The following is a 20,834-nucleotide window of genomic DNA, read 5'->3' as shown; positions in this document are numbered from 1 at the left end:
TAACTGTGGGACCTTATATAGGGAGGTATGTGCCTTTCCAAATCATGTCCAATCAATTAAATTTACCACAGGTGGACTCCAATCAAGTTGTAGAAACATCTCAAGGATGATCAATGGAAACAGGATGCACCTGAGCTCAATCTCGAGTCTCATAGCAAAGGGTCTGAATACTTATTTAAATAAGGTATTTATGTTTTATTATTTTTAATACATTTGCAAAAACTTCTAAAAACCTGTTTTTGCTTTGTCATTATGGGGTATTTTGTGTAGATGAGGAAAAAATGTCATATAATAAATTTTAGAATAAGGCTGTAACGTAACAAAATGTGGAAAAAGTAAAGGGGTCTGAATACTTTCCGAATGCACTGTATATTTTTTTACAGGCCTCTAGGCTCCAGCCCCTAGCTTGGTACATAGCTGGTTATCTATGACTTTTAACAGGCCTCCAGACTACAGCCACTAATGTCTACACAGGCCACTAGCCACACTGTTTGTGACTGAGAGCTCTCTGTTCTGTCTAGCATTTCTAAACCCCACTCACTCACACGAGAGGGTAAAAAATGGGCAGATTAGGCAGGGATTTAGCTTAGTGCAAGAGTAAACAGAAGTCACTGGGCACAATGAACAACAAGCCTATTGAAAGAAAGCTCTTTCTTTAGTTTAGAGTGAGTAGCAGCTCTGAGAGGAGAGAGCAGAGAGCACACAGACAGGCAGTAGTTTGACAGCTGATGGTGAAGAGGCCTTGGCCTTATCTGCTGCTGCTGAGCAACACACACACACCAATAGGAAACAATGGTCTGTCCTCGCCTTAATTAAAAACAACAGAATGGTTTCCCGTGGTGAGTCAGAGACTTCCTGAATGAGCGAGCATGAGGACAGGCAAGCAGGCACCCATGAACCCCCACCCACACACCCAGCCACACACACAGGCTTGTTGGACCCCTAACTAAGCCAATCAGTAGGGATGGGAATATGCGATCTTGACAGGTAGCAAAAAGATGGATGCACCTGCACCATTCACAAACTTCTGACCCCCTTCTAGGAAAACAATGCACTAAAATTCACTGACTTTTTACTAAAGATAATAGAACTAGTGGAGCTGATATCAGATAGTTATTTGTCTCAACATATGTCAATTTCATCACTTAGCAGGCACTCTTACACAGAGCAACTTGCAGTAGTGAGTGCATTCATTTCATACTTTCATTTTCTCCTTACTGGTCACCCATGGGAATCGGACCCACAACCCTGGTGTTGCAAGCCTCATGCTCTACCAACTGAGCCACACGGGACTATATCAGACAGATACATTTTCTGAAAGGGCATCTGTCTCTTACAAATACAAAAACCCGCCTTACTGCAACCCCACACACATAACTCGCTCCTGGGACACCAATCAGCAGTTGTTTCAGAACAGCCACATTCATCCAGTGCCTTAAAGGCTTTACAGCCCCAGAGGCCATGCATTTATGGAGACACTGAAACGAGAGTAGTCTCCATCTAGGGATACACATCATTATTTCTAAAGACATGCTATGCTGTGTGTCTGGCTCTCTCTGCATGCCTCTGTGACATGTCCTATACATTCCTGTGTAATCTGATGTAGATCCCCCCTAACCCCTCTCAAACAGGGTAAAGATGGCTCCAAACTGCATCTAGTGATAATCATCTCCCCTACACAAACTCTACCAAGTCTCTGAGTTATGTTTGTCTCTTGAATCAACAGAGAAAGGGAGAGAGAAATTGAGAAAGAAAGAGAGGAGGGGGAGAGAGCGTGAGAGAGGGGGAGAGAGAGAAATGGAGGAGTACAAAGAAAACGCAGCTAATAAATGTACTTGGCCATTGGCTAAAACCATTAGCACACTGGCCAGACCTTACCTCAGGTTACTCGTTTTCAATGTACTCCTCCATTTGATAGATTAGCTGTGGAAAGGACCGGAGAAAGCAATGGCGAAAGACCCAAGGAGGTTGCCCCACCAAGGCGTAGCCTCTCAGGGCACCCCCCCCCCCCCCGGGTGTATAGATGTCCTACGGGCAGCAGCACAATTTTACTGCTGGGCAGAGTCTCAACTAATTAGAATAAACCAAAGCTGGAGTGTCTCTCCTTTGGCACTGGACTTCAAAGAAGAAGAAGAGGAGTTGGAGGAGGTAGAGGGCATTATGTCTGATTTCAGCAAGTCTATCCAGTATGTTCAGTTAGCTAGTTTCAAGTATCATGCCAAACTAATAACTTTCACATGGTTTTCTGCAACATACAGCTAGTACTGTACAACTACAATAACTAAATTTCATCAAATTCACACAAGTCTACCACCATAGAGATGAATCCGCTAAATGTGCCAAACAAACATTAAACATGAACTCTCATGAGCTGAACTCACCTGGCAGCCTCTCTTCTCAATCTCTGTGATGCACTTCTCGATGAGCAGGGGCACCATGAGTCCTGAGTTCTCCCTCTCCACCACCCTCCAGGCCTCCACCCCAAACATCTGTCGCTCCCGGTCCCCATCGTAGCCTCCGTCCAGGGAGTTCTGCCAATGCTCCATCAGGTTCAGCTTCACGTAGATCAGGCCTCGTGGCTCCAGCTTCACGGCCAGCTGATGACTCCTGGTCACCCTGAAGAGAGCCGGTAGCACCACAGTGCCATGACAGCACACACGGTTCTTCTTGGGTGTGGGGTCCCAGCTGAACACCACTAGCTTCAGGTGCTGGGCGTTCTCCAGCTCGATGTTGAAGGTGTGGTCCATGTCTAGGAAGGTGGTCCGGCAGGTGAGCAGGGCAGTGCGCGCCTTGTTGACCGAGTCTACCTGGATGGCGCAGTAGACGTCCCGGGAGTCGACACGTGGCGGCTTGAGGTCCTCAGCGCCGTAGAAGTGCAGGCTCATCAGGCCTGAGATGTATTGGGTGCACTTGGGCTGTTCTGTGAAGGCGTAGTGGCGGAACGCGTCAATGTCTAGTTCTGTGCCGTGCAGCTTGGAGCTGCCACCTCCTCCTGTTACTCCTCCTGCTCCTGTTCTCTCTCCTCCTCCAGTGGCTGGGTCTTTCTCTTTCTCCTTCCCCTTGCCTCCCTTGACCTCTGAGGACCTGTGCTTCCCAGACTTGGCCACCAGTTCTGGGGAGTCCCCGTCACTGAGGTAGCCCCCCTTGCTAGCCGACATGGAGGTCCCGCTGCTCTTCTTCTTGCTGTAACTTTGCTGCGTCGACACACTGCTGTCCAAGTGATACCTCGAGATCACATTACGGCTGGCGGCCGCCCCCTGCCCGCCTCCTGGGGACAACCTGGGAGGAGCTGAGCCTGGTTCTGACCCACTATTGGTTTTGGGACACTGGGTCCTTGTCTCTGATTGGCTGCTCGCGCTGGCTCCGTTACCGCTGGTGTTGTTGTTGTTGCTAGGGATCCCTTTGACGCTGAGCTTGCGGCTGAGTTCCGGAAGCTTCTTCATCTTCATGGAGAGTTTCCTGACGGTGCGCGGGGACTTGATCTTGTCCGGGAATGACCAGTTGAGGGAGCTTCCCTTCTTAGCAGGGTTGGGGCTGGAGGGAGGCGAGAAGCCGGGTGTGGCCAGGTCAGGGCCTTCTGCTGCAGTGGGAACAACAAGGACAGACAGAGAGAGAGAGAGAGAGAGAGAGAGAGAGAGAGAGAGAGAGAGAGAGAGAGAGAGAGAGAGAGAGAGAGAGAGAGAGAGAGAGAGAGAGAGAGAGAGAGAGAGAGAGAGAGAGAGAGAGAGAGAGAGAGAGAGAGAGAGAGAGAGAGAGAGAGAGAGAGAGAGAGAGAGAGAGAGAGAGAGAGAGAGAGAGAGAGAGAGAGAGAGAGAGAGAGAGAGAGAGAGAGAGAGAGAGAGAGAGAGAGAGAGAGAGAGAGAGAGACCATGTTGAAACTCACAGAGGTCACCAGAGAAAATACACTAAGATAGACACAACACTCAACCTTTAGATACTAAAGAAGGGTACTGGGAAGATTTATTGAAGGTTAAACAAATCTAAATTGAATTATGTATATGTAATAGTTTTTAGACGGCTGACAGTTAGACAGGGGTTGACATGAGACTAACATGGGACTAAATTCAACTGCTTTACATCATCAGCAATAGCTTGCATTCCAGACCAGACCATAACAAACTTCACCATTGAAAAAATATTTCAGTTGTTAGCTAAGAATGAACTCCTGTGATGTGGTTAACTAAATTAAATGCTAAGTAAATTCTAGATTACGGTAGATCTTATTAGCAAAGGTGTGAGCGAGCCAGGTCTCTGAAGCAAATTGTTACACAAAGAGGAATTAGACACTTCTGCTTCAGGGCTCAAGGCTAACATTGCTGAAGGGAGAACCCATTACTGACACATCCATTCAATGGTATGCATCTACAAGTTGCCTAAATTACACTCAGGAATGTTAGAGCCTGGAGAGAAGCTCCTAACCAGTAGTCTTATGTCCAGAGTGAGAGTCGAAAGCCTCTGAACCAGTAGCCTGGGGCCAGAGTGAGAGTCTAGTAGAAAGAAAGCCTCTGAAGTGGGACTGAATTTGGGAGCTCCTTCTCAGATCTTTCCCCCAAGGCACTGTCCTTCAGCGGGCTCTGCCTGCTTCCATGATCCATCCATCCATCCAGCTATACTCTGTTTCTACAACAACAACCCCTCTTGCGCCAAACTATTCAAATAATTTGTTTCAGTAGAAGTTTGTCAGGTTAAACGAATCCATCTGGCCTTCCCCAGCAGCGAGCCAGCACCAGGTGGGGTGGACAGAGAGGACATGGACCGGACAGCCCTCACCCTCCAGCCTGAGGCCAGGCCAGCTACAGTTTAGATGACTGAAGTGTCCCGCTGGTCCCCCGACGGGATTATTGAGCCCATTTCAAACGGAGAAGAGCACTTTTCCTAATAGGATTTCCTCCTTTGCTAACCTTTCCCTTTTTCTATCCTCTCCCCTTTTCACACATGACAGGGAAATATCATCAGCTTCAAGGGACAGAATGTCCAAAACATGTAACATGGCTGAGGTAACTCATTTATATATTGTACAGAACCAAAATCACTCTGTATCACCACCATTTTAAGAGAACGGTATGATTTGGTGTACTGCAGTACCAGTAGTATCTACATTCATGGCCTTCCAAGACAATAAGTCAGTAACTAGTACAACAAAAACTTTCTTTAATTTCTTCAACATTCAGTTACTTTTTGAGCACAATTCTGTCACAGTTGAATATTTCAGCAATAAGGCCAGAGGAGTTGTGGTATATGGCCAATATACCACGGCTAAGGCCTGTTCTTATGCACGACAAAACGCTGAGTATATTGGCCATTTATCACAAACCCCAGAGGTGCCTTATTGCTATTATAAACTGGTTACCAACGTAATTAGATCAGTAAAACTAAACGTTTTGTCATACCCATGGTTTACGGTCTGATATACCATGGCTTTCAGCCAATCAGAATTCAGGGATCAAACCACACAGTTGAATTTAAGACATTAAATCACTCCAAAACACGCTACAATGTGCTTATTCTCTATTTACAGTTATCACTTGCGTATCATTTTCAGTTTTCTGTTTTCAAACCGCAAGTTCCTCCACACTGCTGAAACAAAGAAGTGATTCTGTTGGCTATTCATTGTGGAGAGCAAAGGAGAGGGAAAGGGAGAGAGAAGGAGAGTAAAAGAGAGGAAGGAGAATATAGAAGAAAGAGAGATAGAGGAAAAGAGAGTTAAAGAGCGAGAGGCAGAGAAAAAAAAAGCAAAGAGAAAGAGAGAGAGAGCACAGAAGAGGGTAGCATGACCTGCCAACATCCCCTGCTCTATTTTCAGAGGGGCCTGCTGTGCTATTCTGGAGAGAGAGGTAAGAGGGATGCAGGGAGGGGGTAGGGGAGGTGTCGGAGGGTGTAGCGAGGGGGTAAGAGGGATGCAGGGAGGGGGAAGAGGAGGTGTCGGAGGGTGTAGCGAGGGGGTAAGAGGGATGCAGGGAGGGGGAAGAGGAGGTGTCGGAGGGTGTAGCGAGGGGGTAAGATGGATGCAGGGAGGGGGAAGAGGAGGTGTCGGAGGGTGTAGCGAGGGGGTAAGAGGGATGCAGGGAGGGGGAAGAGGAGGTGTCGGAGGGTGTAGCGAGGGGGTAAGATGGAGGCAGGGAGGGGGAAGAGGAGGTGTCGGAGGGTGTAGCGAGGGGGTAAGAGGGATGCAGGGAGGGGGAAGAGGAGGTGTCGGAGGGTGTAGCGAGGGGGTAAGAGGGATGCAGGGAGGGGGAAGAGGAGGTGTCGGAGGGTGTAGCGAGGGGGTAAGAGGGATGCAGGGAGGGGGAAGAGGAGGTGTCGGAGGGTGTAGCGAGGGGGTAAGATGGATGCAGGGAGGGGGAAGAGGAGGTGTCGGAGGGTGTAGCGAGGGGGTAAGAGGGATGCAGGGAGGGGGAAGAGGAGGTGTCGGAGGGTGTAGCGAGGGGGTAAGATGGAGGCAGGGAGGGGGAAGAGGAGGTGTCGGAGGGTGTAGCGAGGGGGTAAGAGGGATGCAGGGAGGGGGAAGAGGAGGTGTCGGAGGGTGTAGCGAGGGGGTAAGATGGAGGCAGGGAGGGGGAAGAGGAGGTGTCGGAGGGTGTAGCGAGGGGGTAAGAGGGATGCAGGGAGGGGGAAGAGGAGGTGTCGGAGGGTGTAGCGAGGGGATAAGATGAAGGCAGGGAAGGGGAAGAGGAGGTGTCGGAGGGTGTAGCGAGGGGGTAAGATGGAGGCAGGGAGGGGGAAGAGGAGGTGTCGGAGGGTGTAGCGAGGGGGTAAGAGGGAGGCAGGGAGGGGGAAGAGGAGGTGTCGGAGGGTGTAGCGAGGGGGTAAGAGGGATGCAGGGAGGGGGAAGAGGAGGTGTCGGAGGGTGTAGCGAGGGGGTAAGAGGGATGCAGGGAGGGGGAAGAGGAGGTGTCGGAGGGTGTAGCGAGGGGGTAAGATGGAGGCAGGGAGGGGGAAGAGGAGGTGTCGGAGGGTGTAGCGAGGGGGTAAGATGGAGGCACGGAGGGGGAAGAGGAAATGTCGGAGGGTGTAGCGAGGGGGTAAGATGGAGGCAGCAGTAGGGCAGAGTGGGTTGCTGCATGCATGAAGAGGGGCAGACAGAAGACGAGAGGGGGGGGGAAGGGGGTATGGGGGGGGGGGGACAAAGGCACTCCTTGTACTGCGAATCAGAGGCCTGGCCAGTGAAAGGGGGTGTTATCTGACATTCCATAATAAACCATGTTTAGCCTCCATCCCCTTCCTTAGGCTGCTGAATATAAATCCCTGTTAGCTAGTGGTTCCTGACAATAACAAATACCAGCACACAGAGGTGGAAAGGGGGAGAGAGCCGGACCAAAGGTGCAAAATACCTCTGGAAGAAGTGCCAAACAACATCTAGGGTGGGTCCCAGATACTGAGGTTTAGGTTTCGCCAAACTCACATGCCTTCAGAAGGTACTGAAACAACTGGAACAAATTTTTTGACCAATCAACTTTCAAAATCTCCTATAATAAAGGTAAATTACTTGTAAAGCAAATGTATGTTCAAATGTATTGTCTGATTTTATGTCCGTTTTCAGATTAGTACATGATGTGGAAATGTATTTGGCAATTATCCTAAATCTAATGGTTTGAACAGAACCCTCATCCACAACAGCCAACTGAGTTAAATCTGGTGGATATAACATTTACCAAGTAGAATAATATTACCTTTAAAACAAATCCAATGACTACTGTGCTGTTCTCCATAGTTCCCTCACTATTCACAACGTCAGAGAGAAAGAGAGGGACAGACACTCAACACCCTCTACCTGAGGATCAGGGGAACTGTTTTATACTTAATCCCCGGGGGATGTTCATAGGGTCAAAGGGCAAAGGGTTGCATTCCGCACGCTGGAACCGGAGCTGGGTGACCAGTGTCGCCCCCATACACCCCCCTCTCCCTTATGACCCCCAAGGCCCACCCCGGGCAGACTGTCACTGACACCCTTCTAACAAAGAAAAGGAATTTATGGCCCTTGATTGCCTTTAATAACGTTCTGGGCCCAGAGAGGTGCTAAGCGAGAGAGCGGTGTGTGTGTGTGTGTGTGTGTGTGCGTGTGTGTGTGTGTGTGTGTGTGTGTGTGTGTGTGTGTGTGTGTGTGTGTGTGTGTGTGTGTGTGTGTGTGTGTGTGTGGAAGGAGTGTGTGTATGTGTGTGTGTGTGTGTGTGTATATGTGTGTGGGCATAAAGAGAGACTGTGTGGGGGGGGGGGGGGCATGGTATGTGTGAATATGGCAGTGTGAGAAAGTTATTGTGTTCTGTAACAGTAACTGTGTGTGTATGAGTGTACTTCCTCTGACATAAGGTGATAGGAGACAAAGTTGATGTCCTTAATTACCCCTAGGCAATTCCACGGTAACATAGTCTCATTTACTTGAAGAACAGCACAGATGCTAAGTTTGATAACAGAATGATGGTGTGTGCTGTTTGTGCTGTCATTCTGTTACCAAACCTTGCATCTGCACTTTTCTTCAAGTAAATCTGTTTTTGCACCATTTTCTGTGGAAATTGTCAAAGCTGCAATATGTAACTTTTTGTGCGACCCAACCAAATTCACATAGAAATGTTCCCATTCTTAAGTTTAGTTTTTGCATCTTTTACTTTCGGTTTGGTACACCAGCATCAAACAGCTGAAAATACAATATTTTTGGTTATTGAAAATATATTTCACAGCGGTTTAGATGGTACAATGATTTTTTACACTTGCTTGTTTTGTCACATAAACTGAAATTAGGCAAACTATTAACATTTTTCAACCAAAAAATAATAATAATAATAATCAAAATTAAAAAAATATATAAAAAAACATTTTCAACCAGGAAATGGATGAACGATTTCTGCATATTGCAGTCCTTGTGCATAGAGTTGTATGGTTTGTTTAAAGTTATATTTTGGCATTGAAGCCCTTCATCTACTTCCCCAAAATCAGATGAACTCATGGATTAGCAACATGCATGCCCCGGCCACCTAAAGATCTGTCTTTTTCAACCATCTATTTCCTGTGTTTGAGTGGTCCAAAATCCCTTGTCACTTAAATCTCGCTGGATAGATTGCTTTCATTTTACTCCTGAGACTCTCATACTCTTGCTTGTGCCTGTCGTTATTCCCATTAACGTTACGACCGCGTAAATGTTTGGAATGACCTGTCAAACACAACCCGGTAATGGCTGAAATGGGCTCAATGGAATACATCATCTCTCCGTTGAATCTATAAGAGCATCAAAGCTTCGTCTGAGATTTAACGCCTCATCGACACTTACATCACAAGAAAGAGAAGAGACTTTTATTTTGATGGGTGTACATTCTTTGGTGGAATTTTAAAAAGTAATAATTTAATACAGTTGAAATGCTTACAAATTAGTTGCACTGAAATGAAAGCAACTTCTGAAAATTAACACTCTGATTATAGTGATAGTATGTCTGATTTTGCAAACAATGTAAAGTATGTATAGATAGGTGTAATCTAGAGCCAAGCGTGTTGACTTGTTATCTGAGGGTATCCTGCTATTGACACATTTGTTGAATAATGCAACAGAATTTGACAACAACAGTAATTAATAAAGCAGTCTAGACAGTGCAGATAGGCCTAGACCAATCAATCAATTAAATGTATTTATAAAGCCTTTTTAACATCAGTCGATGTCACAAAGTGATATACAGAAACCCAGCCTAAACCCCAAACAGCAAGCAATGCAGACAGCACATTGTTGGTGTTGCAACCCTGTTCCACCCCTTTATGTTAATGTATTAATACATGCAAATACACCCAGTGTATTTATGCAAATGCTGCACATATAACTTTATTTTAACACAAAATATATATAAAAATACCTGATAGCATTAGAAAATGTAAATATGAGTGCATTCTAAGAAAAAAAAGTGATATTTGACATTAAATTGAACACCTGAATTCCCAACAAAATTCTTGAACTTCATTCATTATTTGTCCATGCCAGTAAAATGTTTAATATGCTATAATTCTTTATTTAACTAGGCAAGTCAGTTAAGAACAAATTCTTATTTGCAATGACGGCCTAGGAACAGTGGGTTAACTGTCTTGTTCAGGGGCAGAACGACAGTATCTTCATATATTGTCCAACTGTTGCATGTATTACAACTGTTTTTAGAACATTTTAACAATTTTGATGACTGTTGCTACATGGATACCATTTGTATGTCTCTGCATCCAGTTTGAAAGAAGTTAGAGGTAGTTTCGCGAGCCAATGCTAACTGCGCTAATGCTAGCTAGCAATTGCGCTAACGCTAGTTAGCAACTTCCTTCAAACTGCACACAGAGCCATAAAAATGGCATCCACGGATTAATCTGACTCTGGGGAAGTAGATAATGGCTTTCATTGCCAAAATCTCAAAATATCCCTTCAACTTTGCAATCATAGTTTTTTTGGGGCATACATTTTAAAGTGAAAAACTGCCCTCCCCCTGCAAACTCTCACACACTCATTATAGACAAAAACAGAGAAGGAAAGAGAGTTCTCTAGTGCACTGTTCTCTGGCACCCTATTCTCTAGTGCACTGCTTTCGACCAGGGCCCATAGGTCTCTGATCAAAGTAGTGCACTGTATAGGGAATAGGCTGCAATTTGGAACACAGTCAGAGACACTGTATTGGTGTCTCTCCTCTCCTTGAGGCCTAAATCATTCAGTGCTGGAATCCTTTCAGAGGCCACAGCAGCCAAGGGAGGTGTTTCATTACAATAGTGAACAAATATAGTATGGTGACCAAATATAGTATACGTCCCCTATTCCCTACAGTGCACCACTGAACTACTTTTGACCATTACCCTATGGGCCTTATAGTGTACTAAATAGGAAACAGGGTGCCATTTGGGATACACACATAGCCAGGCATGGTAGGCAGGCCCTATGCTTTCTATACTCCCAATAGCACAACAACATGGCTACCTGCCAACGCAGACTGTCTTGCTCTCTATGTAGACTAAGGCTACTGCCACAGGCATTCCAACTCAGCCCAGAGATCCTCTGTATCTCCAACAACAGTGTGTGTGTGTGTGTGTGTGTGTGTGTGTGTGTGTGTGTGTGTGTGTGTGTGTGTGTGTGTGTGTGTGTGTGTGTGTGTGTGTGTGTGTGTGTGTGTGTGTGTGTGTGTGTGTGTGTGTATATTTTCACTCTTGTGATCCAAAATGAATGAAATGATCCTTCATTTACTGCAGTGCTTCACTTTTGCAGGCTGATCCGATCCAAACAACCATAAAAATAGCTCTGATCACATTTGACCCCATAGGCCCAACTTCCAGATTTCCTGTCCAGGCGCTATGGGAACACACACCTGCCTCTACATGCTCTCTATAGTCCATTCGTCATTATCCTCCATACAAACACAGCATTCAGCCAGACAAAGGAGCAGTCAATGACAGCCCTATGAGGAGTCTAGGGTGTATCCGGTTAGGAAAAAGAACCAACCAACCAGCCGGACAGAAAGACAGAGATAGTAGGTCTAGTGTTGAACTGGGTCATTCTAATCTAACGTGCATAAATTAATTATTATTCAACAGACACTCTTATTATTCAAAGCCAGTAACAAAGTGTTATCCATTTTTAGCCACTTGTAATGAAGTAGCCCTCTGTGCTAGCGGGTTTGGCTCGTAGTGAAGAGAGGATTGAGACTTTATAAAGGAGAAGAGGAGGAGGGTGATAGGATGTAGTCATCACAAAAACCTGAAAAAGAAGTAGGACACTATAGTTCCCCACTCCATTCTTCTATCCCCCTTTTATTCTAATCTAGGGCCTTCTTTTACAGGCTGCATGTGGACAATATGGCGCTACTGAATGCAGTGATCATACTACCCCCATGTCTGTTCCTCCCTGTAGCCTGTGGCAAGTAGATTGAGTGACAGGTCTCCATTACTCCCTGTGGGGAGAGGGGTGAAACAATTCCATGACCAGTCAGTCAGCCAGTTAGTCACTCACGACTAGAAGGCCAAATCACACAGCACAGCAGACATTTGTCCTTTAAACTTAAGTTCTCAACCTTACCTCCCCTCCCAATAGCCCCACCAACCAGCTAATAGTACACCCTGCTTAACCGTGTTGTCTTAAGGGTCAAAAATGACCCCCCACTATGTTTAAGAGCAGAGAAAAAACCCTAAATTATATTTTTTCAATTTGAAATTGGATTACTTTTCCTAGAGTGACCCCAACATTAGAAAAAGTGAAACATCGCCTTTGTTCTTATTTCCATGAAAGCTGTACACCACCAGGGTACAAAGATTGTCTTAGGGTCATTTTTGACATGGCAGTTTAAAAATAATTTACACACCACAAAAAACACAACGACAGACACACACACACACACAATGAGAAATTGAGATTATGTGTGCTACTGATGAACTCAGACAAAACTAAAACGTTCTTGTGCATGTGCACCATCTCCCCTCCATGACCCCACACATGACTCAAGTTCACAGACAAAATGAACAAAATTTCAGACAAAATAAACATTTCTTAAAAGCATTGTTTACTAATGGGGAATGTAGTCAGAGGCTATAAAGGTGCTGCAGATGACAGTCCCCCCAGTTCTCTCTTTGCTGAAGCCATGATTCTCAGTGCACAACAGGTTGTAGATCAGATTTTTTCAGATGTCCAGGAGGAACAAGAGAACAATGATTTAGAAGAGTAGGTATCTGAAGAAGAAGATGGGTGTAGAATACAACCCAGAGCACGATGCATCATCTTCAGATGAAGAAGAAATCCCCCAAGATGAAAGAGAGACATTTTTGTCAAAGAACAGCAAAATAACATGGTCCTTGTCACCATATGACAACCAGGGCAGGATGGCAGCTCAAAATGTCATAAGGATGACCCCAGAGCCCACAAGACATGCAGTTGTCCATGCCCAGGACATCACCTCAACATTCTACATGTTCATCACACCAGCCATAGAAAAAATCATCCTGGAGATGACAAATTTGAAGGATTTCCGTAAATATGGAGACAACTGGAAAAGGATGGATAAGATTGACCTGCGTGCCTACATAGGGCTGCTAATCTTAGCGGGTGTGTAAGGTCCCGAGGCGAGGCTACATGTTGTCTCTGGGATGCAGGGAGTGGAAGGTCGATTTTCCGTGCCACAATGCCACTGAAAGTCTTTCACACTTTCTCAAGAATGCTACGATTTGACAAGAGAGGTCTGGGAGAAGTGGGTGGAGCGTCTGCCATACCTCTACAACCCTGGGCCTGCAGTAACAGTGGATGAGCAACTGGTTCCATTCAGAGGTACATTTTTATATTCACATCTGTAATGTAAGTGATTTTCACTGTTCATCTTATTAGGTATTGCTGTAATATCACTGATTTATGTGATTGTTTTCTGTGACATTGATACTAATTACTGATAGTAATCTCTTTTGTCAAAAGGTCGCTGTCCTTTCCGGCAGTATATGCCCAGCAAGCCAGCAAAGTATGGCATCAAGATATGGGTGGCCTGTGATGCACAATCCAGCTACGCTTGGAAGATGCAAGTCTACACAGGGAAGCCGACCAGTGGAGGCCCGGTGAAGAACCAGGGGATGCGGGTTGTGCTTGATGTGACAGATGGACAAATGGGGTACAATGTCACATGTGACAATTTCTTCACCTCTTATGAACTCCAGCAGCTCCTGAAGAGGAAGATCATCATGGTTGGCACAGTTAGAAAGAACAAGCCTGAGCTCCCCCCTGCACTCCTTGCAACAAGGGGGAGAGAGGCCTTCTCATCAAAGTTTGCCTTCACCCCCACCACCACTCTAGTTTCTTACCTCCCAAAGAGGAACAAGAATGTGGTCCTCCTGAGCACACTGCACAAAACGGCTGAGATCAGTGATCGTGAGGACAGGAAGCCAGCCATCATCCTGGACTACAACCACAACAAATGAGGCACGGACAACCTGGACAAGGTGATTGGAACTTACAGCTGCAGGAGGATGACTGCCCGCTGGCCCCTGGTCATCTTCCATAACATGATTGATGTGTCCTCATACAATGCCTTCGTGATATGGAACAAGATCAACCCTACCTGGATGCCTGATAAGCGGAACAAGAGGAGGGTGTTCCTGGAGCAGCTGGGAAAGGCACTTGTAACACCACACATTTAAAGAAGTGAGCGCCTCCCCCGCATAGCAGCCTCTGCAGCGCTTGTGAAAGCTGTTCAGGGGGCTGAATCTTGTCCTGATCCACCTGAGGCTGCAGCTGGGGCAGGCAAGAGGAGGAGATTCCAATTCTGTCCCCCAAAGAAGGACTGTAAAACAAATACTATGTGCTGCACATGTGAGAATATCTGCAAAGTCCATGCTCACACACTTGCACACTGTCCTACATGTGCTAATTAGAATTGACTGATTTATGTTCTTCACGTTTTTGTTTTGTATCTATTATCTTATTTTATTCGTATATATTGTTGTTGTTTATACACCTTGTGGGTGGGGGCAATGGCTCAAAAAATGGGAGACGACTAGTATTTTGTAGTTGAATTCCTCATTGTACAGTATTTAAGAATAAATCACTATGTTGTCAAAAAAGTTCAAGACTGTTATTGCTTCCCTTCAATAAAATGCATTCAAAACTACTTTCTGCACATTTCTGATACTTTCTTAGGCTATAGAAGTGCTATCTCTTGCTAAAGAAATTATGTTTACACCTATACAGTATCTTTAGTAATAATAATAATAAACCTCTACTTAAGTAAAGAAAACAATTATGACAGCTGTGTTGTAATAAAAACAAATGGTGTCCACTGATTAAATGCAGTCTTTCTGCATTGTGAAGAGGGAAAACCCAGATATTCACAAAGTTTGTGATGAATGACAGGTTCTTTCTTCATGCAAAATAGATTTGGGGTTTAAAGTTCAATAAGCGGCATTATTTTAGGGGTTTAGTGAAGGCGGAGCATTTTTTACCTTTAGGACAAGGGGAGTATACAGAATGTTAAGACTACACAAGGGTTAAGTCAGGGACATGTCTGATACATTGTCCTCCTGCAAACCCAAAACACGGCCTGTCACACTGCCACTTCCTGCCATGACAGCATCTCATTTAGACGTAGCACTCAGCTCCTGTTACATCCCAAAGGATTATGGGAGTATTTTTACCAATTTACAGAGACCTGGACACATACATCATCATCGTCATCATCATCATCATTATTATTATTATTATTATAGGGCTCACCTCACCGGCGTTCACAACCACTGTGACTGACTGACTGACGGATAAATAGGTAACTTCACCTCTCACTGGGTGCCTAGCTGGCACACACACAACGTAGTAACACACACACACACACTTTCTCTTTGATGACACGTAATGCGGTAGGTTCTTTTTTGTTGAGACACGGGTTGAAGTGTGGAGTGGCGTCGGCTAACCCACAGGAGCCGACCGCAAAGTCAACAACGAGCAGGGAGTTCCGGAGTGGAACACTGGAACACAAAACACTCACTGAACACCCCCCTATCATTCACAACACAGAACACAGCATGCAGCACATCTCCCAGATAACTAGGCGACCTACACTATCACAAGGACGCCACATTCCAAACAACACAACAACATACTGACTCATTAATGACACAAGTTCCTGTAAATGCCTTTCTGACTCAGTCACAGATCAATCATCAGAATTCACACAGAATTCACAGAATAAGAACAGATTGATAAACCAACAGAATAATCATGCAACTTCTCTCTACACAGAGGAGGCTTTCTACGTGTTTTACCCTTTCATCGTTTAACCATGAAAGACTGTGGGAAATATCTGGAATTTCACACTGTACCATATCAAATGACAAGAGCAGAAAATAGCTTAGTTTTAATTGGTTATAATCAGTGTCTGTGGCTATTCCAGCATTCATGTGCTGGAACACTGAGACCCCCCTCAGGCCCTGGCCTAAGCCTAATCCTGATCCTGCATGTAAAGTCTTTCATGACTGAGACTTTGGCCACTCAGCATGTGATGTCACTGTGAGCCGGGGCTTTGTTGTTACCCATTGGCCGAGCTCTAGCTGTTGGCCGCCACCTGTCAATCAACCCTTGTGTTATGTCACTCACTCTCACAAAAAAGGTTCAGAGGGAGAATGTCCCCTCAGAACACATTGTTTTGGAGGGAATGTCCCCAAGACAAGACTGGAGATGTAGGATGAAGGAGGTTCCAAAATGTATGCTGTTGTTCACTCAGACAAATGTAAAAAGTGTTTTAATACTTTTAAAACTTCTAACCAACTAGTATTACCAATAGATATCTGGTAGTTTGCTCTTTTCACTAATACATTTAGTCAAAGTCAAGTGAGCAACACCATTGCACGTGTCAGGCTTATTATGACTTTCATAAAGAACTTCTGTTGCTATGGCTGCTGCCAATTATGCAGAAGAGATAAGTATATCCTTGCTATTTAGCTTCGCTTTGCGTTCAACAACCAGAAAGCTCTTTTGCATGCCATAGAAGACAGTAGTTAAAAGTCATAATTATGGGTTCACTTCAAGATTTGTCAAAATGTCCAAACAACCGTGTTGCCACATCAGAGCAGTCAAAAGAAGAAGTAAAAAAAATATTTAAAAAATACAACGTATTAAGAGAGTTGTGTGGGAGCTGTCATCACAATATAGGGGGCACTCCCTCTCTGCCCAGAATGGGTGAAAACGCACTTTGGTGATGAAATTTCAATTCCTTATCTGAAGACAAATATAATTTTTTATGTTCTGAATAGTTTCAGTGGGGTTATTCCCTAACATACTAACATTATATCCAAAAAGTAGTAACCTAACCTAATACACCTGATAATAAGCACTGACCTCTGTTGACATAGCGGTGCAGGTTTCTCATAAACACTTTTGAGGATTTTACATTTTGTGGTCGTCGTCTTCAAAGCTAAATTAGCATGACACGAGCTGAAATAAATGTAAAATGCTTGAAAATGAAAAGCTTGGTATATGCTGCTCAGTGCTCTGTTGACATTTCACAGAGATACACTTGTTTTGATGAGCAAACTTTGAAAAAGAACAGAAATGTCAAATGAAACGTATACTAAAATATGAAAATACTGCATGTCATGTTTCTAAATCGATATCCATCTTACCTCTATATTGTTTTATGTCCTGCGGATTCGAGAAGAAAGACGAGCCTGTCAGGTAGCCATGTAGCTTTAATTATTGTACAGAATCTAGCCTAGCTGATGCGAAGCAATTTTTCCAGATTTTTTTACCACTTTTTTTCTCTTTTCACCATTGATTTAGTCATCCTAATTCTGGCCATGCTACAAGGGTAAAAACTTCAATAAAGTTTGGACAGATTATGATAGAGACAAGAAGTTGGTCAAAATATGCATTTTTGATTGGACACCCTACATAATAGTTAAAATCATGCTGTGCAGTCTCAACACTGAAACACACACACCAGGCCTCAAATTTCCCAGCAATGACGCCTAAAATAATGAATGTCTTGTGGCCAAAGTGGCCGTTGTGCCCTTGGGCTGAATATAATAATTCCTTTCCTTTCTCCTGGCTGCCAATCGCCATGCTCCGAAGCACCTCTCACTCACATGGGTCTCTCAAATATCTAAATTCTTATTAGCCAATGCCCGTCACATGATCTGGTCCTTCTCACAGGCATCCCAGCTCTGAAGTAGGCTACAAGTGAAGACCCACCAGGGATGCAAAGGTGCGCATCCTTCTTATCCAATTCCGAGGCGCATATTAAAGATGTTAGAAGAATTGTCCACATTTACTTTTTGTCAGCCAACAAGATGAATAACGAACAGCAAAAGCACTAGCCTTTGTCAATGTACAAACATTGACATATTCTATTGGTCAGCTTGTCCTTCTGTGCAAGAAAAAAATAGTCTAAACATACTCTGGGACTGTTCTGGGACGCGATAGATACCAAATGAATACAACCCCTGTACATAATGAGCAATGAGGCTGATGCAACAGATCAGAATGTTTAAGATTAAAATGTTGATAAACTATTTCAACAGGACATCGACCGAAGCACACAGCCAAGACAACGCAGGAGCAGCTTCGGGACAAGACGCAACAACTAGCATGGGTTGGTAATATGACTAGGATTGTGCTTTTGGCTGCTGGACAATGAAAGAAAGTTGACAACATGAAAGAAATACTGGTTTCAATGACATATGAGGAAGTGTTTATAAAATAATCCCCTTAACATTCCTATGGTCGGAACACGGTAAGACATGCCTCATAAAATGGAGGGAAAAAACGGGACAGCAACCTGTTTTTGCTTTTTTCATTTTATAATCTATTTTAGAATAAGGCTGTAACGTAACAAAATGTGGAAAAAGTCAAGGGGTCTGAATACTTTCCGAATGCACTGTATGTCGACAGAATCAAGCCTTTATTAAGAATGATCCTAGATTATATTTGCCAAACATGACTGGTGTTTAGCCTGTATATACAGTATATGTAATTAAAAGTCTCATTAAAGTGTGGCTACATTTTCTGGCGCCTCCCTCATGTCAGCATCGGTCTGGTGCTGACATGATGGGGGCACACTTTAGATGTACTGTAGGCTAATTATTTATGTACATTTACATAGACGTGTTTTTTTAAAGAGAATAGCTACTGTTTTTCTGTTTTCAAAGCAATTTAATTGGCTATTTTGGTTTAATGGCCTTGGTGCCCTAGCAGATGGCCTTGGTGCCCTAGCAGATGGCCTTGGTGCCCTGGTAGATTGGGAACCTCTTAAGGCCAAATGGCCTTACCACTAAAATCACAAAATTCCAGGACTGCCACCCACCCACACACACACAGTGTATTTTGAATGCTTTCAGACAATGGGATAAATCGCAATAAATAAACAAATTGTGCACTGAAATTACAAAAAGTGAACTTCAGTAAATTGGTTAACTCGGACAGCCCTAGTCTACAGCGTTGCTTAATCCCCGGAATGAGCTTCAGTCACAAAGATTTTTTTTTTTATTCCCTTCAGGAATGCCAACTAATTCCACCTGGCTAACTAATGTCTGGCTGGGTTTAGCTAGCCTAATGACTGACACCACTATGTAGAGATATGATTAGAGAGAGGAGAGGTATGTGTGTGTGGGTGGTGTCTCAAGACTGATTGAAAGACTGATTGACTGAGAGACAGACAGACAGACAGCCGCCGGCACTAAGTTGAGGAAGGGAAAGAGGTGAGTACAGAGAAAGAGGAGAAAGGGATCGTAAAAGAAAAGAAAAGGGGTGAGTGAGAGTAGATTAGAAAGAGTGTAAGACTAGGAAGAGGGAGATGGATAGACATAGTTCTAGAGGTTATTTACCTGCAGCTGTGGCTCTGCTGGAACTGGATGGCCCCTCCTCCTGAGGTTTGCATGTGAGCAGCATCTGTCTGTGCAGCTGTACCGACGGCTCCATGGAATGTACAGCATTCCCCTGCTGACTCCCCTCTCCACCTCCATCTCCGCCACCCAGGCTCTCCCCCACAACCTCCAGGTCAGGGCTGCAGCCTTCCAGGGTCCACCCGCCCCCCCCTTCCCGGCTGGGCCTGCTCTGGATCTGGGGGGCTTGGAGCTCCTGGGGCCGTGTAGGGACCATCAGTCTGACCTGGGGGATGGCGGTGGGTCTGTAAATGTGAGGCAGCTCTGGTTCTTCATCCTCAGGGATGGGGTTGTACCAGATCTCCCCCTCGTCATCCGCATCATTCTCCTCGGCCGGGTCCACACACCTGGGCTGGGGCCCAACGCGGGCGTGGCACATGCTTACCTGGGGTAGGTGCAGGCGGAGGGGCCGAGAAGGCGGTGGTCCGGGGGCTTTTAGGTACTCCGGGGAGGGGATAGGAGGGGGTAGGGGTGTGTGTCCATGTCCATTGTCCTCCTCTGCTCCCAGAATGCACTGGGAGTCGTCCTGGGTGGTGTGATGTGGCCTCCCAGAGCTCTGCTGGAGCCAGTTGCGTTTCTTGGAAACGGTGATGGTGTTGAGTGGGGGTCTCCATAGTGACAGCTCGCTGGCCTTGCCCTCGCCAACCTCGCGCCTGTCGGAGGAGGAGGAGTGGACATTCTCTATCAGAGCTGCAGGAGAGAGAGAGAGAGAGAGAGAGAGAGAGAGAGAGAGAGAGAGAGAGAGAGAGAGAGAGAGAGAGAGAGAGAGAGAGACGTGTCAGACTGCAGAGCAGGAGAGACTGAGGCTGTTTCTGAAATGGCATCCTATTATCTGGTCAAAAGTAAAGCACTACTATGTAGGGAATAGGGTGCCATTTTGGACGCATTCTGATACTGATATCTCACTGCCACCATCTGCTTACCTGTATCCCTTCATACAGGAGCCTTAAGACACAACGAGATATTCTGGCAACTATCACCATGGAAATGGTGGGGGATGTTTTATAACCTGTTGAATCATAGCCTCCCACTTGTTTTCTAAACCCAACATTTGATTACCTGATCATATTTGCCTTGCGAGGATAACGTTGTGCCTTTGTTACTTCAAATGAAAACATCTGTATCATGAAACCATAGGTGACTTACCAACAGTGACTTACCCGGCCTTAGGATGGTGAAATGTGTAGGGACTTCCCCCTCTCTTCTCACGCTCACATACAACCACACACGCTACTCAAAATCCAAACACATCATCTTTCTTCACGTCTGTATTTCACCTCTGATAGACATAATGAGAAATGTGTTTTTTGGTATTTTTCTCCACTGCTGGTTCTGCTATATTCTAAAACACAAACCATCATTACTACGTGGCAGGCCTTGCAGGCCCCTTGGAACACGAACGCCTCACAACACTGGCACATCCCCTCCAATGACTTCCCATCTCTGGAATGTCAGCTTGGGGAATGTGCGAGCTCAGACCTAACGGAAAATCA

General features: G+C 45.2%; 1 protein-coding gene across 3 annotated transcripts in view; it reads right to left on the bottom strand.

Moving 5' to 3' along the window:
- LOC129810772 (rho GTPase-activating protein SYDE2-like) overlaps nt 1-20,834 on the bottom strand; it is a 100,970-nt gene that overhangs the window by 63,011 nt on the left and 17,125 nt on the right. For 2 of the 3 annotated variants that reach the window (XM_055861635.1, XM_055861637.1), the window contains exons 2-3: nt 19,285-20,031; nt 2,382-3,580 (exon numbers count right to left, since the gene is read on the bottom strand). In XM_055861635.1, coding sequence (XP_055717610.1) covers nt 2,382-3,580; nt 19,285-20,031 — 1,946 coding nt within the window. The remainder of the gene's footprint in view (nt 1-2,381; nt 3,581-19,284; nt 20,032-20,834) is intronic. The other variant, XM_055861636.1, reaches the window with a different exon arrangement.

This window comes from Salvelinus fontinalis, chromosome 14, assembly GCF_029448725.1.
Source record: "Salvelinus fontinalis isolate EN_2023a chromosome 14, ASM2944872v1, whole genome shotgun sequence".
Classification (NCBI taxonomy): domain Eukaryota; kingdom Metazoa; phylum Chordata; class Actinopteri; order Salmoniformes; family Salmonidae; genus Salvelinus; species Salvelinus fontinalis.
The sequence above is the reverse complement of the archived record's forward strand: the minus strand, read 5'-3'. Positions and strand labels throughout refer to the sequence as shown.